Source organism: Styela clava, chromosome 11, assembly GCF_964204865.1.
Source record: "Styela clava chromosome 11, kaStyClav1.hap1.2, whole genome shotgun sequence".
In the NCBI taxonomy this organism is placed as follows: domain Eukaryota; kingdom Metazoa; phylum Chordata; class Ascidiacea; order Stolidobranchia; family Styelidae; genus Styela; species Styela clava.
Window position 1 is genome coordinate 3154436 of NC_135260.1, and position 15470 is coordinate 3169905.

Consider the following 15470-nt stretch of genomic DNA (forward strand, 5'->3'; position numbering starts at 1 on the left):
TACTCTCTAATTTGACTTTGAACTTTCGGAACCTCTTTTGTTTTCAATGTTAGATTGAGCGAACCGACATTTGTGGCGATTAAAACTTCAATAGGGATGTTACTTTTCAGAATTACCAATTTTTCTGTCTTTGGATAGGATTTACATATTTATCCCAGGCGAGAGGAAAGCCGATAAGACGGCTTAATCATATGGCGAACCACGGCCTCTCGTCTGGTTTAGCCTTTAGTCACACCAATGACATTAAACAACATGATGCGCAACTCCGGCATTTTTGTCCGAAGATCGTATTCGATAGCACGCTCCAATGCACATACTTGACGAGACGAAAACGAGCGGATGTGTGCTGCTTTCAAGGCGTAGCACGAATGGTGTTCGTGCCTGCTTTGACAGTTGTTGTCGATTTTAATGATATTTTTGAAAGTTGGGGTAAAAAGAAATCGGTAAAAGGTAAGGTGAATACTATTGTTGTATATCACACCCGGGCATCGCACTGTTAAGTACATGTGGGAAAGCCAGCCTTTGTCAAATACTACGAAGTTATTAAATCAGTACGGTACGTAGTTGCCCATTTGCCGAAATTACATATTTACTTACCCCTTATGGTTTCAAATAGTTCATGCACCTCCAGTTAGATTTTTTTAATCAGTGAGGATATATACTCATTGTTGATTGCTGCTCATTGTAACATACTATTACGCATTCACTTTTATTTGCGTATTGAATCAAAGTGTTAACAAGTTCACCTAACATTTCACTCATACCGGTCTATATTGTATAGTCTGATTTCTCAAGTATTTGGAGCCACGAATGCTTGTAATTTTCTGACTAAACCCTTTTATTAGTTGGTTTATATACCAAATTCAGTAAAATATTTTTTAAATAAAACATGAGATATTGGATTTATTAGCTTTTCCATTCTGAATCATATAGACTGCTTTATTTATTCTTAGCGAAAATTAATAAATCTCCTCTCTTTCTTCAGATGTGAAAGTTGTGGACAAACCTGTCTAAGCATTGTGAGACTCTTGCAGCACAAGAGGCAATAGCAGAAATAGTAAGTATATCAATCAAGAAATTAAGCCGACATAAGGCAAAACTTTCAACTATTCGTCTAATCTCAATTTCCTATTATTTATTCACAGGACAACTATAGCAGACGGGGAGATATCAGAAGTCTGGCGACATATCAGTGACAGTGTGATTCCAAGAAATATAATGCATTTGAAAATAGAAAATTGCAATAGAAAAACAACCTATGGAGGCATGCAAAGACATTTGACCCTCCGGTAGAGTTGTGTATGGCCCCCACATCCTGCAGGGCTTGAGGAAAATAACTAAAAATTCCAAAGCGTAAGATTGCATAAGCGGTCTTATTTGTAAAAAGGCACAAAACACGCCAGACATACTTAAAACAGCTTTGGAAATGAGGATTACGGGTACCTCACTGCACCTGTGTTATATTTGGTTCATCAACTTTTGGTAGTACTATAGAAGAAATTCCGGAAGGGGTATAATCATCATTCATGATAAAATACTATCATATATTTTTTGAACAACTTCAATCTAGACCAGGGATCTCAAACTCGCGGCCCCAGAGAAGTGCGGCCCTCGAACGCTTAACAATAATTGTAATAGTATTTTGGAAGTTTTTTTTTTTATCTAAATGTAATAGATTTTTCAAACCTTCTAAAGTGAAATTGATTATTCACACAGAAAACAATTTACTGAAAGTAGTTTTGGAATATTGATTTTTTTTGTCCACATTTTGACCCTATTAAGAATACACATCAAGCTAGCAAAAGAATACTTGAATAAAACACTTGAGTAATTAAATTAAACGCAAAGTACATGAAGAAGGTGGCATTTTCGAAGAAAATGGGAGTTGTAACATTTCTGCTCTTCACAAAATTCTGAAGCACATTGTTTAATTTGTCATATTTCCATCAATACAATCAAAAAACACAACAAGCTCAGCAGTCAATATGACAAATTCGAAGACCAACTTCGAACAGAAAATTTCCATGTGTTTGTATATTAATATAATTATACAACGACTTAGTTACTAAAAATCAATATCAATAATAATTCAAGCAATCCTATGCCACGCAATGTAGTGCGAAATGTCTTGTCGAAAAAATCTGTCATTTGTTTTTTTACTGATCTATACATGAAATGATAAAAGTAACTTTTTTGCATTACTGGAATTAATTAGACATTCGTAAAGATCCAGATAAACCCATGATCATGTGGCCTCGTTAGTTAGAGTTGGTACTATAAAATCATTTCAGACTGGCCTTAGTATGCTGGTGACACAAAAAAGATGCCAAACGCCAGGACAAATGTAATTATTAAAACATTGAGTTTATACTGTAGTATTTTTGTTAATTTTAGGTTCATATATTTAGATTAAGTTATTTTTAGTGTATGTATTATTCTTTCCTTATTCAAAGCTTGTTCAAAAATGATTTTGATGGTTGTACATAGAATTTTACGATTTTTTATAATAAATACTGTAACTTGCAAATGTTGCAATAATAGTGGAATGCAAATATTAATATGTAATTGCATTTGAAATTGAAGAAAATAATAAAACTTAATCCAACTGTTTAGTTGCATCACAATATCTGTCACAAACTAAAACTATCTTAAAAATATCTTTCAAGTATACATTATCAAAAACTGTTTGCGGCTCTTTTTACAATTTTCAAAATGCAATGCGGCTCTCGAAAACCCATGAGTTTGACACCACTGATCTATTCTAGACGATTCAAGCATTGCTTTGGGAAATTATATCACTTCAATTAAATTGAAATAATCTCGCTATATTAAATACAAAATCGTTGCTATCATAAAGGTAAACCAATTCAGCCACTCGAAATATACTGGCCTTCACAAAGCAATGGAGGCAAAATTGAGAGTTCATGAACTATGAACATTTGTTCTTTTCTTTGTCTTGAACTTTCCATACTCCACAGCCCCTAATAGTTTTTTTTAATTTTAATTACCATGTGATGGTCATACATATCTTTAACTTGTATTTTCTGTCATGATGTATTATCTCAATGTGCCAAACTATTAATTAGTGTGCATATTTTGCTTCCAGATGACATAAATGTATTGTCATGTTTATTACCTCAGCTTGGAGTATTGACAAGAAAAAGGTGCCAGTAAATTAGGTAAAAAAATTTTCAACTCATTGTTATAATCAGAATTCACAATCAATAGGAATTATAAACAGCCAACAATCAGTGAGAATTATATGCGAAATCCCTCAGAATAAATTTGTCTAAAATCGGAGGAAGGCAAAAAATATAGGTAGTTTCCATCCACACAAGCATTTCAAGAAGACTTGCTCGAGCCAAACTAAATGAGCATCGTCAGGTGATCGGTAAGGCTGCAAGTTAAATTCAGCCCTGCAACCTCCTGCATAGAAGATAATATTAATTAGTGGGCTATGAGCTAAATTCCTAAATTTAAACAAACCTATCTACGATGCATTATGTACCAGCAATGTTACCTACGATTAACTGAATATGTAATATGTCTAATAAATTCACCTACAAAAGCAAGTTCGATAGGTGCAAACGTTGTGTTATGGAATAGTATCGCAGCACAGTTTTGTATGACACCCTCTTTAAATGAAATTTCAATGATTAAGCGCAAACATTAAAATTACTAACTTTGAACTTTGTCATTATCTGCAAAATGTTCCACACAAATCTTTCCGCTATCGCGTTTGTAATCTTCTCTGATAAAAAAAAACGTCTATGATGTCCAGAATTGCTCTTTACAGCTTGCCTGTTATTCCAGCTTTCCAAGTAAGCAAAACTTCTTAGATATAGAGATTATTTTGTTTCGTTACAGGCGCAAAAAGGCAGGTACTACACGTAAAAAAGACGCCGAGTAGCAAGAGCGAGCGGAAAACGGACGCGAAAGGCGACGAGAAATATGTGCATTGGAGCGTATCATGAAATACAATGTTTTGCCTGTAGTCTTATGGAGTGACGTCAGAGTTGCCTATCATGTTGTTTAATGTCATTGGTCACACATGCTAAATGTTTGACATTGCTCTCTTTTTATCTGCGTGGGTTCTCCGGGTGGAATCATATGGGGTATAATAACAGGATAAGATGAAACGACACGTATTACAGACCAACTATGTGGCAAACACCATGCCCCTAGTTCTGGTTTGGCGTGACAGGAAGCGATTGCCTAACGGTTAAGTCAAGGTTGTGCAACCTTTATATATATATTTTTAAGTAAGCCTCGACCCACTGATTTTTACCTTGTTTTTTGGACACGTAGTGGACATAACGATCGTTTCAATATTATGTTGTTGTTGTTCTTGTTCTTTGACACGTTTTAAAAAGTCGCTTTTCTCTTCGAATACTGGACCAATTGCTTTGAAATTTTCAGTGGTTAAAGATAAAAGAAGGCTATTACTTTTTTTTTCGCTATGACGTCATCAAAATTATGTGACTCTACGTGTCCATATATTTGAGCATAGCTCTCTTGTTTTATACTTAAGTCTTTGTAGGGGAGGCTGACAGAAGGTCTTTCCTTTAAGATGGTCTTTCCTATAAGTGAGGTAAAATAAAATGCACCAATAGAAAACAGATGTTCAGATTCGACGCAAATTTCCGTGACGGAAGAGAGTTTGGAGAAATGCACCTTGATGCACACTCATGTCTCTCTCTCTGCCACGTGATGTCCGTCTCCTCCAGGAAAAAAAATAATATAGTAAGAAATATAGGAGAGAATAGTAGAAAAAAGATGAGAGAGAGAAGGAAGTTATAGTAAGAAAATATTAATAGGAAATAAACAGAAACAAAAATCTTCACCAAAAATATGAAAGAGCCAGGATTCTGGTGTATATGGCGTTTAGTTATATGGCGTTTTTAGTTATATGGCCGGGATAAATATGTAAATCCTATCCTATCCTAGTTAGTTAGTGATTGCGGCACAAAATTTTGGTTATTGATCTTAAAGCATGCGCTGTTCTGTTCGCACACGCTATCTTTTAGGGCATTGTAACGTCACATGCGTAGATAATAAATTGGAATCAGGTATGGGCTTTGCAAGGCAAAAGGATTGGAATTACTGAATACAGTATAAAACTCGTTTAACGGGCCGCACATCATTCAAAATTGGCACTTCTCCGCGGGCCACACAAGTTTTTCCTGAGGGCTGCAGGTTTTACACCCATGGGTTAAAGCAGGGTCGTTCAACCCGTGGCCCGCCGAGGAGTTTTGAGTGGCCCGCGCTGTATTTTCGGAATTAAATGAAAAAAAATTGAGTAAAACTTCTATTTTTCGAGTGATGTAGTTAATATAGGGTTTTGATACAAACAATTTGTTCATTTTTCTGAAATTCGCTCTGCTAGCCCTTTCAAACGAGCCATGAGTGCCATTTGGATTCGAAACCAACTGGAAGATATCGATATATAAATAGTCGCTTATACACTTGGACAGAATGGCAGTTTTAATGACTTCAATATTTGGCAGCACTTACTTGTACAAGCAAGTTTTTTCACAGATAAACCATGTCAAATCCCCTGTGAGATCACTAATTTCTGACAGTCATATGGAAAATTCGCTTCGCATTGCTACATCGTCCATTTCAGCAAATATTGACAAACTTGTTAGCGAAAAACAGTGCCAAACTTCACACTAAAATAGCTACGTGTAGAAAAGCTTTGTTGACTTCACTGTATCTTCGTTTTTTATTGTTCTTATTATTGAGAAAGTTTGGTGCGAGTTTTTTTTATTTTATTAACTTTTAGTCAGTGTAGCAAAACTAGACATAATTACTATGTTAAGTGGCCCGCGCAATTATTAGTGAACAAAATGTGGCCCGTCGGCCAAAAAGGTTGGCCGACCTTGGGTTAAAGCATTGCCATCACATGTTCGGCATCTCTGGTTGAAACAATATGCTCACCCCTTCAGTGTATAACAAATCCAGCAGGCGATGACAAACCCAAAAGATTCCGTCCCTTTCAAAAATATTAGCTCCTTGCATATCAGTGGACGCTTGGACATGTCCTTGTTCGTGGCGAATAACCGTCGTATAAAAAAATTCATTGCAATATATCAATATTCGTTATCCCACATGTGTTCTGTTGGAAGGTTAAGTTTTGTGGGCTTGACGGTTAGTTGATCGTCCACGTATCGTTCGTTGGAGCAATGACCATTGGTTGGAGTAGCGTGAAGTAGCGCGTCGTAACTTTCCCCGGATTGATGTTGATCAATTATGTGACGACACGACGAGGAATTAAAGATAAACGTTTTCTGACAAATTTATTGGGGATAGATAGATATATTTTGAACAAACAAACATAATTAAAAATGCATTTCGGTGTGAAGAGAACCTCGATATACCAGTGATGGTTATCGAGCAGCGTCACCTATACCTTTTAGCCTACACAGGTAATAACATTTTTCACGAATTATAAAAATTGAGGTCTCTTCTTCATTTGTAAATGAAAAATCGTTTACATAATAAAACACAGTTACCGGCAATACCTTGGTTTGGTCCATGAAATGTCCAACCCCTTTTAAAATTTATCCACTTGTTAAATTGACGTTTAATCCATATTCTATAGTTAGGACTTGGTGTTAATTTATTTCATATAATAGGAAATTTGGGGATATTGCACTGAAAGTAAATTTTACAAGAAAGAGCGAAGTCGTGACCCATTTATGAACACATTGAACTGTGCCAAAAATCAGAGTGCATGTTGCGCGTGTCACTAGCTAATGATACATTAACGATTGAGGAGGGAGAAAGGGAAGAGTTCAATAAGAAGGAATATATCATGAAGTTTGGAATCCACTGTTCTAAAACTTACCCTATAGCCTTTGTATTTCAAGTGAGACCCACGGAATTGCAACATTGCACCTCTGATTGACCTGCGGGTTTGCAGGTCAATGCGAAGTCATTGCAAGTCCATGTTCCAAAAAACAAATAACTGGCCAACTAATTCCATATCCGACTTGTAACCGGACGACCCGATCCAGGATCAAATCCTGTGGAGGGTAATTATAAGTGCGAGGGAATTGTTTTACTGCCGTCTTCGTATGGATCGGTGCCCCACAAACTAAAGCATATTACTGACATTGCTCTCTTGTTTTTACTGTCCTCATTTAACGGCACCATATGTATTCGTGTTCATGGTTCAGACTTCGGATAAATAACAAAATCAATCGATGAAGCCTCCCTCAACCGGACTAATATTTATGACTCCATACAGCACTGCCATCTTGTTTTTTGTTGTGCAGCCATTGCGTGAATTGCTTGCGAATTGTTTCCGTATCAAATTTACATTTATTCAATAGCAACAAAAGGCATAGCCTACGTAACGTGTTTAGTTATGGGAACAATAACAGAAGAACTGTCTGACAGTGCTGCATCGGGCTAGAGTAACTTTGGTGTTTTTTTTTAATTTGCTGTTCAATGCTGTTTTCTCTTTCGTGTTTTGTACAGTTTTCAGCAAGAAGGAAGAGTCTTCTGGTCTTGAGTTGATATGTTTTGATAAACAAGCCATTTCATCATTTTAGGATATGTTGATAAACTTCATTTTTGCATTCTACAGTTCTACAGACACTACTGGTATTCAATTATTAAAATGGAAACAATACCATTAATTAGTCAGGTCGTAGTCCAAAAAAATTTGAAATATTCGGAACTAATACCAGCTGTTCGACAAGCTCTTGAGGAATATACATTAAATCGAGCTAGTCAACCATTACGAGTTTCGTTACCAGTCGGCGATACGAACGGCACTTTTCTAGCGATGCCGAGCTACAGCACCTCTAGTGACACTCTCGTAACAAAGCTGGTGTCTATGTATCCTGATAACGCTAAGAAAAATCTTCCGACTCATATCTGTTATATCACTTTGTTTGACCCAGATACTGGAGCCTTGGCTTGTTTGATGGACGGAGAATTGATAACTGCAATGCGAACGGCTGCTGCTTCTGTTGTAGCTACTCAGGTAAATCCTGCATTTTATTTGAATCTGTAGTTAAAATTATAGGTAGTGGAAACGAAGTGTTAATCGGGTCTCGTGTAGTTTTGCATAACAATTTTTTGATATGTCAATCCTAACCCCCATCTGACTACGCCATCCAAAAATTACGTCACTGCGACATCACAATTATGTCATAGAGCTTGCCAAATATACGTACGATCGCCCGAAATGGCATTGGCGCCTACGATAAAGAACTGACTCATGTTATCGATCTCTTTCCTATAGGAATCGTTGCGACGAAAAAACGAGAGAAATATCTGTTCGATTTCGGGTGCTCGTTTGCCCGTCTCGGATAGCAGTTTGTATAGTTTGAAGGGCTCTATTATGTCACTGTGATGTCGTAATGACGTAATTTTTGGATGGTGTAGTCAGGTGGGGGTTAGGATTGATACGTGAAAAAGTTGTGATGCTATGCCCACTAGAAGTATGTTAGGTACGAAACTACATGAGACCCGTATTGATCCTCCGGTTCTCAAGCAGTGAGCCGCGGAAATACCTTCAGATAGGCCACAAACCTACTAAAATTGCTTATTGATAAATAGTAGTAGCTATGAATGATGTTGTTTTTGCTACTAAGTGGTAATTTTCATTTTAATGATAGTGGAAGGTTTTTTTTTGCGAAATAATTTAATAATTTTCTTGTAGTTTTTTTCCCTTGCAAGATAATGGGCCACATAATTTTGTTGAACAAAAGTGGGCTACGATACAAAAGAGGTTGAGAACCACTGTATCAATCATAGCAGAATTCCCTGATGTGACAGTTGCACACCTATAGTGCTATAGTGTTCTCAAATAAATGGGACCAAATTTTATAAATTATTATAAATTACCATATATTTTAGAATGTATTTAGAATATTACATTATTAGGCTTTTAGAGAAAATTGTTATTATGCATGTATATTTATGTTTCAGGCAATTGTATCTGAGACACCAAAGACTATTGCCGTTCTTGGATCCGGTGTGCAAGCTAGGAGTCATATTCTTGCCTTCAACGAAACATATAAACTCGAAAAAATGAAGATTTGGAGTCGTAACCATGACAACGCACAAAAATTATGCGAAGAATTGAAAGATTCACCATTGCAGAATTGCAAAAGTGTTGAGGAGGCCGTCTGTGACAGTGACGTTGTTATAACAGTAACTTCAGCCACAGAGCCCGTTCTTTTTGAAAAATGGTTGAAACCTGGATGCCATATCAACTGCGTTGGAGCGTGTCGTCCTACCTGGCGCGAATGCGACGATGAATGTATGCAAAATTCTACAGTGTATGTTGACAGCCGTGAATCCGCAGAAAACGAGTCTGGAGACGTCATTCTCTCAAAATGTGACGTCTACGCAGAAATTGGGGAAATTTTGTTGAAACAAAAACCTGTTCAACAAGGGAAATTTACTTTCTTCAAATCTCTAGGAATTGGACTACAGGATGCGGCTGCAGCTAAATTAGTTTGGGATAATTGCAAACATGAAACTGACATACAATAACAATTCTAAAACTTATTGGCTTGGTTTACTCTATAGTACAATTCTGACTCTTTTACTTTCCACTAGAAGGAATTATTGGAATGTGACTTGAAAGAATAATCTCAAATAATAGGGCAAGCATGGAGGCTGCCATTTTCAAATTTCTTGTTCCTTTATTTAGGCCAAATCATACTTGTCATAAGACTCATAAGAAATAACTTCTGAGACGAAAATGTAAAAATATAAAATCAATTAAATCAGCATTTTCTTGTAAGTAAACTGACCTAATACAGCATATACAAATTGTCCATAAAGTTTCTTCATAATTTCAGTTTTGTTATGAAGTCAGTCCTCAATATATCTTAACCAGGTTTGTTGTTTTTAATCAGTAATAAGTACATCTGTCAGGGCCAAAAGGTTCCATTACATTTGAACCCACGTACATTTGAACCCATGACAATTGCACCGGTATGCTATTGCACCTATGGAATTTTTTTTGTTTCACGGATAGTTAAACCCATACTAACCCTAACCCATGGGTTTTAGCACCCGCATATAGATTGAACCCGTGGATATACGCATGGGTTCAAATGTACATGGGTTCAAATGTACGGTCACCGGGCCAAAACAATATAGGGTATCGGTAAATTCCCTTTGCAATTTTAAAAAATTTACAGACATATTTATGAAACTTTTCTATAATGTATTCGAAAGATCAAATTATTCGATTTGGCCACCCCGGGCTGTCATATCACACTAATTTGTTTTCCGTGTTAGTTTGAGTTTATTTTATTTTTTGGGGTGTGTGTTTAGCGTAGTGGTGATGGTAATGGTAATAAAATGAAATTGAGTATTTATTCACATCAGGGTTGTACAACCTGCGACCCACAGGTCAAATGCAAAATTTTTGTGTCTGCCACTACTAGAAATCCTATGTAAAATGAAGGTTCGGCCCATGGTTTCACCAGACTATTTGTATCAGACCCTTCTGTATAAAAGGTTGCACACTCCTGATTCACATCCAAGATTCAATAACACAGTAAATTCTTAGATCAAGGAAATATTTAATTCATGATAAACAGATTTCTCTTTGCATAATAGGCAATGTGCATTTTAGCACCCATATCGCCAGAATTTTTCAATGGCCATACATGATACGCATAGCGAGTTTCCGTTTTCTCTTGCCATGCGGCGTTTGTTTTTTTCGTAAAACGGTACTTCTTCATATTTAGGCTCATTCAGTGTCTATCTTTATTAACATTTATACTGAATACCCTGTTATTCTCTCATTGAAAATTAAAGAACTGATATATTAAAACAATGTATGCTTTATACCACTCACCTTTCCCAAATCGGATTTGGCTGACGCCCTCCTAATAGGGCAATTACCCCCAGATATATGGGCATATTTACCAAATTACTCCATTAAAATGTTACAGAAGTTTGAAAATGAAGAATTTAATTTCCCTAATTTTCTCAAAACAGCTTCTAAGTTTCGTTCTTTTCAAGTCCATGCCTCTTAAATGAATAACTGGCTAACTAATTAATATGCAAATCCTATCCTTGTGTTATTATTGCTCCCGCATTGAAATCCTAGTAATTGTGGACATTTTTTTATTCTTTTTACAATCAATATCATTATCTTTAAATATTTTCTCTAGATTTAGAGGAATTCTATCTCGCATTTAAACATTTGGAATAAATTTCAATCAAACCAAGTATATGCGGAAATTTTCCTGTTTTTCCTCCTATTAATGCATAATGCATTATCCTGAATTCTATGCATTTCTATTAATTGAGTGCAATGTCAGTGATTTAGTTTTTTGTTAAATCCTATGTTGAGCTTTGTGTTTTTTTTCACGAAGTGGACTTACTGGTTATATTTTCTAAATTGTTGCCATTGTTCGAACAAATTTGTTGTTGTGTTTAGCAGTGCGATAAAAAACTTAATTTCACATCCCCATTATTGGTGCATCATATTCTGCATTGCTCTCATTAAAATCGTGTTTTGCAATCAGCTTTCTTTAATATTGTTTCTAAATTCAGTGTTCAATAATCGTTATATTAATTATGACTTGAAATTGCGTCTCCTATGGATAAAACATGGCGGATGCTACATTGAAATCCTAATTGGATTTCTTTATCTTGCCTTTTAATTCTAGTAACAGTACAATATTTATGTTAGTTACAATTGATATCTTAAAAGTGAGTCTCGAATGCACATGGTGGAATACATTGAAATGGATACACTGGAATTCAAATAATTTCTCTTACCCTGTTTCAGTATAATTCAGTAATATAATAATAGTTATATTAGTTACAAATATAGAATCTAAAATTTTGTTCTGAATGGACAAAACATGGCGGATGCTGAATATATCGAAATAACGTCCAGTGAAATATCTGCAGCTAAAAAAGATTTGGATGAACCAGAAAATGTGGCAAGTGATGCAACAAGCAGTGATGACACTTCTCAGGTACTTTTCATATGACTTTATATTTATATATCTCACACCAAACCAGGCTTTGTATGAACAGTCACCAATGGGTGAGAAGCCAAGATTGTAGCCAGCCCAAAATTTGGAGAAAGAAGGGCAATTTTAGATGCTTACTCATGCCTTTTGCTCCAAACAAGGCCAGATAGAAGCAGCGTCTGATATCCAACAATATCGAAGTTCTCCACAGACCTACTTCGCTGTCGAAGTTGTTCAAGCTACACAAGTGCGCATTTTCATTTATCTTGGTTGGTTCATTTGGAGAAAAGATGGTGCTCCCGAAGTATGCGAACCAAGATGGCGGACATCGGAACGTAACATGGGTAACAGGTTAGGGTTGGGCGATAATCTTTTTCCAATTTTCCTTATTTTAGTCCTATTATCAGTTCAAAGACTAGCCAAGAGCCTCCCGTAGTATTTATACCAAAATTTTTTGGCCTAACCCTAACCTAGTACACATATTACATTCCGATGTCCGCCATCTTGGTTCGCATATTTCGGGAGCCCCGAAAAGATTATTGATAGCATTCCAGGAAACGTTTGGTTTCCGCAGTTTAATTTATCTTGGTTTGTTCATTCGGTGAAAAGATTATTGATAGCATTCCAGGAAACGTCCCGTTTTCAGTAAATCGTTTGAGATTACAGCAAAATGCGGTTAAAAAGGCATAAAAATCTCGTCTCACTGCAAATGCTGCAAAACCGCATTAAAAAAAATCAGGCCATCAGGTGCCTTGGGCTACGCCTATGTAGAGTGCCACTATTCTATGTAGAGTGCCACTATTCCATGTAGAGTGCCACTATTCTATGTAGAGTGCCACTATTCTATGTAGAGTGCCACTATTCTATGTAGAGTGCCACTATTCTATGTAGAGTGCCACTATTCTATGTAGAGTGCCACTATTCTATGTAGAGTGCCACTATTCTATGTAGAGTGCCACTATTCTATGTAGAGTGCCACTATTCTATGTAGAGTGCCACTATTCTATGTAGAGTGCCACTATTCTATGTAGAGTGCCACTATTCTAAGTAGAGTGCCACTATTCTATGTAGAGTGCCACTATTCCATGTAGAGTGCCACTATTCTATGTAGAGTGCCACTATTCTATGTAGAGTGCCACTATTCTAAGTAGAGTGCCACTATTTTTGGAATGAATTTTATCCTGTTTGGTTACTTTACCAGTTTATTACACTCTTGATGAGATGGTGGGCATGCAATTTGAACTCTAGTTTTGTGACATGTCTAATTAATATTTGTTCAGATTCTAATTTTGTTACTTATCGATCTTAAGATCGGTAAGTATATTGATAGATATTTGTCTGTATGTATGTATGTCTGTGTGTCTGTGTGTGTGTCTGTTAGATGAACGCGTGGTTGAATCTGCTCCAAATTTTGCAAGTGCATGCATCTTACCTCAGACCAGAAGCCTATAGATTTTTGGTTAATTATGTCGTATAATTAGCGAGTTATTAACTAATTACCGATCTAAGATCGATAAGTCTTCGGTCTCCGACCGATATTCTCGTTTAATCCTTGGTTTTGATATGCTGCACAAAATTGGAATCAGTTGAGCATGACCAAACGGAATAATGCTGTCCAGCATCAAAGCATTTATGCTGCCATTTATTGCTCCAATGACACTCATCTTGAAGTAAAAGTAGCTATGATTCTAACTCATGAGGATCAAAATTTACAGTAAAATTTGACATTTTTTATGTTTCAGGATATAGAAATCATTGAAAATGTGCCATCAGAAAATGATGATTCATCGAATGGGAGTAACAACATTACTGCTGAGTCAGAAACCACCGTTGCACCGGGAAATAATGTAATCTCAAGCTCACAGCCGGATTCAATGGCTTACATAGAATCCAATGAAATTGCCACTGAGAAAGTAGGAGAAGAAAACGAAACAGAGAAGGCTGAGCAAGATATTGGTAAATACTAGGGCAGAGATAGGCAATTTATAGTCAATGGGCAGGATCTTGCCCACTTTTGCCTTCTGAAATTACAACTGTGGTCTTATAAATAAACATCCGCTGAAAATATCGAGGAAAATAAAGAATGCAATTATTCCATGAAGGGTTGAAAACCACTGCTTTGGACATTATGCAAACGTGCCCACAAAGTTATTTATTTACTTTTGCTATACTTATGAAAAATTCAATACTAAATTAATTCCAGCCAGTCATTCGCTGTTACTTACACCGGAATGTAGATATTTATTGATAAGACGATAATTGACTTCCTTATGCTTTCTGTGTTGTTTCGTATCAGATAGATAAACCTTGCAAATATGCGATTGCGTTAATCAGTGTTAACTCTAAGCAAATCATGAGTGCGAAAGTGCTTCGCAGGCGAAAAAAAAAGTGCGAAAGTGCTTTTGCCGATTTTAACAAGTTAGGTGCCCTAGCCTTTCATATAACCCATTTAAAACGGCATAGATACTCGAAAAAGCGCTCCTCAGGTTAATATTATGAATTAAAGAGAAGCCTTTCCATTAACGAGTTCCCTTTTAGCGAATTCATGTTTAATTAAAACAAGTGAATTCATCGGCAACGAAAGGACATCTGCTAACACCTGCCGCGGACAAAACTTTCATGCAACGTATCACAGTGTCAGTTGCTTACTCGCGTGAACAGCAAAGGCTTTCACATTTGTTACTCCTTCCATCTAACAGACAACGATTGGAACAGGCAGACTGGAAACCATATTAGTTACAGGGTGGATCATTACAAATCCCGTGCAAAATAATCCCCCCCCCCCCAAATATAAATAGCAATCAACTAATTAGGGTTAGATGTGCACGTGCGCTGGAAATTCAACTTTTCGATTTATCCCTAAACCTAATCTGATAATTATTAATTTGTGATTTTGAACCACTTTGAAAGTCGCCACCCGCTGTTCAAAAAGATAGGTTAACCTACCTTCTCTCCGGAATATTAAGCAGGATACTCCCCTGTTTTAGGAGATAGGTTGACCTACTTTCCTCTCAAACTTTTTTCTACGAAATATTACACATGATCACTTTGAAAATCCTCCCGTTTCCTGAGCTAGAGTGACCTAATTTCTCATTCACATTTATATTATACTATTTCAGAGCTTACCCAAAGACAAGTAATTTTTAAATGTCCACATGCCTTGGTTTGCGTGCGAATTAGTTTAAATCGGGCAGAAAACATCATATATATGTATATATATGTATATATATGTATATATATATATATGTTTAGTAATGCCATGTACTTTCAGCATTCCTAAATAGCACTCTTTGTAATGCTGCTGACCTAGTATCAAATATTCGCATCACAACGCCACTTGCGAGGTTTCCATATATTTCAATTACACTGATAGGAACGATTACACCAACGAGTTTTCTTTTGCTAAGGTACACGAAATATAACGAGGGTGATTCTTGAAAAAAACATGAATATAAAAAATAAACGAATGATATGATAGTGGATCCCAAATAATTTTGAAAG

At 36.3% G+C, this 15470-nt stretch overlaps 2 protein-coding genes and 1 long non-coding RNA gene across 4 annotated transcripts in view; all 3 read left to right on the plus strand.

The window, feature by feature from the left end:
* Nucleotides 1-234: 234 nt before the first annotated feature.
* Nucleotides 235-1584, plus strand: LOC144429989 (uncharacterized). Its single transcript, XR_013479234.1, has 3 exons — nucleotides 235-450; nucleotides 986-1057; nucleotides 1146-1584. It is a non-coding gene; the product is annotated as an uncharacterized LOC144429989 (long non-coding RNA).
* A 6014-nt stretch (nucleotides 1585-7598) lies between these two features.
* LOC120348143 (ketimine reductase mu-crystallin-like) lies at nucleotides 7599-11784 on the plus strand. Its single transcript, XM_039418269.2, has 2 exons — nucleotides 7599-7996; nucleotides 8947-11784. The coding sequence occupies exons 1-2, from the start codon at nucleotides 7628-7630 to the stop codon at nucleotides 9514-9516; spliced, it is 939 nt and encodes a 312-aa protein (XP_039274203.2). The 5' UTR covers nucleotides 7599-7627; the 3' UTR covers nucleotides 9517-11784.
* Nucleotides 11713-15470, plus strand: part of LOC120348134 (RUN and FYVE domain-containing protein 2-like) — a 30955-nt gene continuing 27197 nt past the window's right edge. Inside the window, exons 1-2 of one of the 2 annotated variants that reach the window (XM_078117664.1) lie at nucleotides 11713-11972; nucleotides 13712-13925. In XM_078117664.1, the coding sequence (XP_077973790.1) occupies nucleotides 11856-11972; nucleotides 13712-13925 (331 nt within the window). In that variant the 5' untranslated portion in view covers nucleotides 11713-11855. The remainder of the gene's footprint in view (nucleotides 11973-13711; nucleotides 13926-15470) is intronic. The other variant, XM_078117665.1, reaches the window with a different exon arrangement.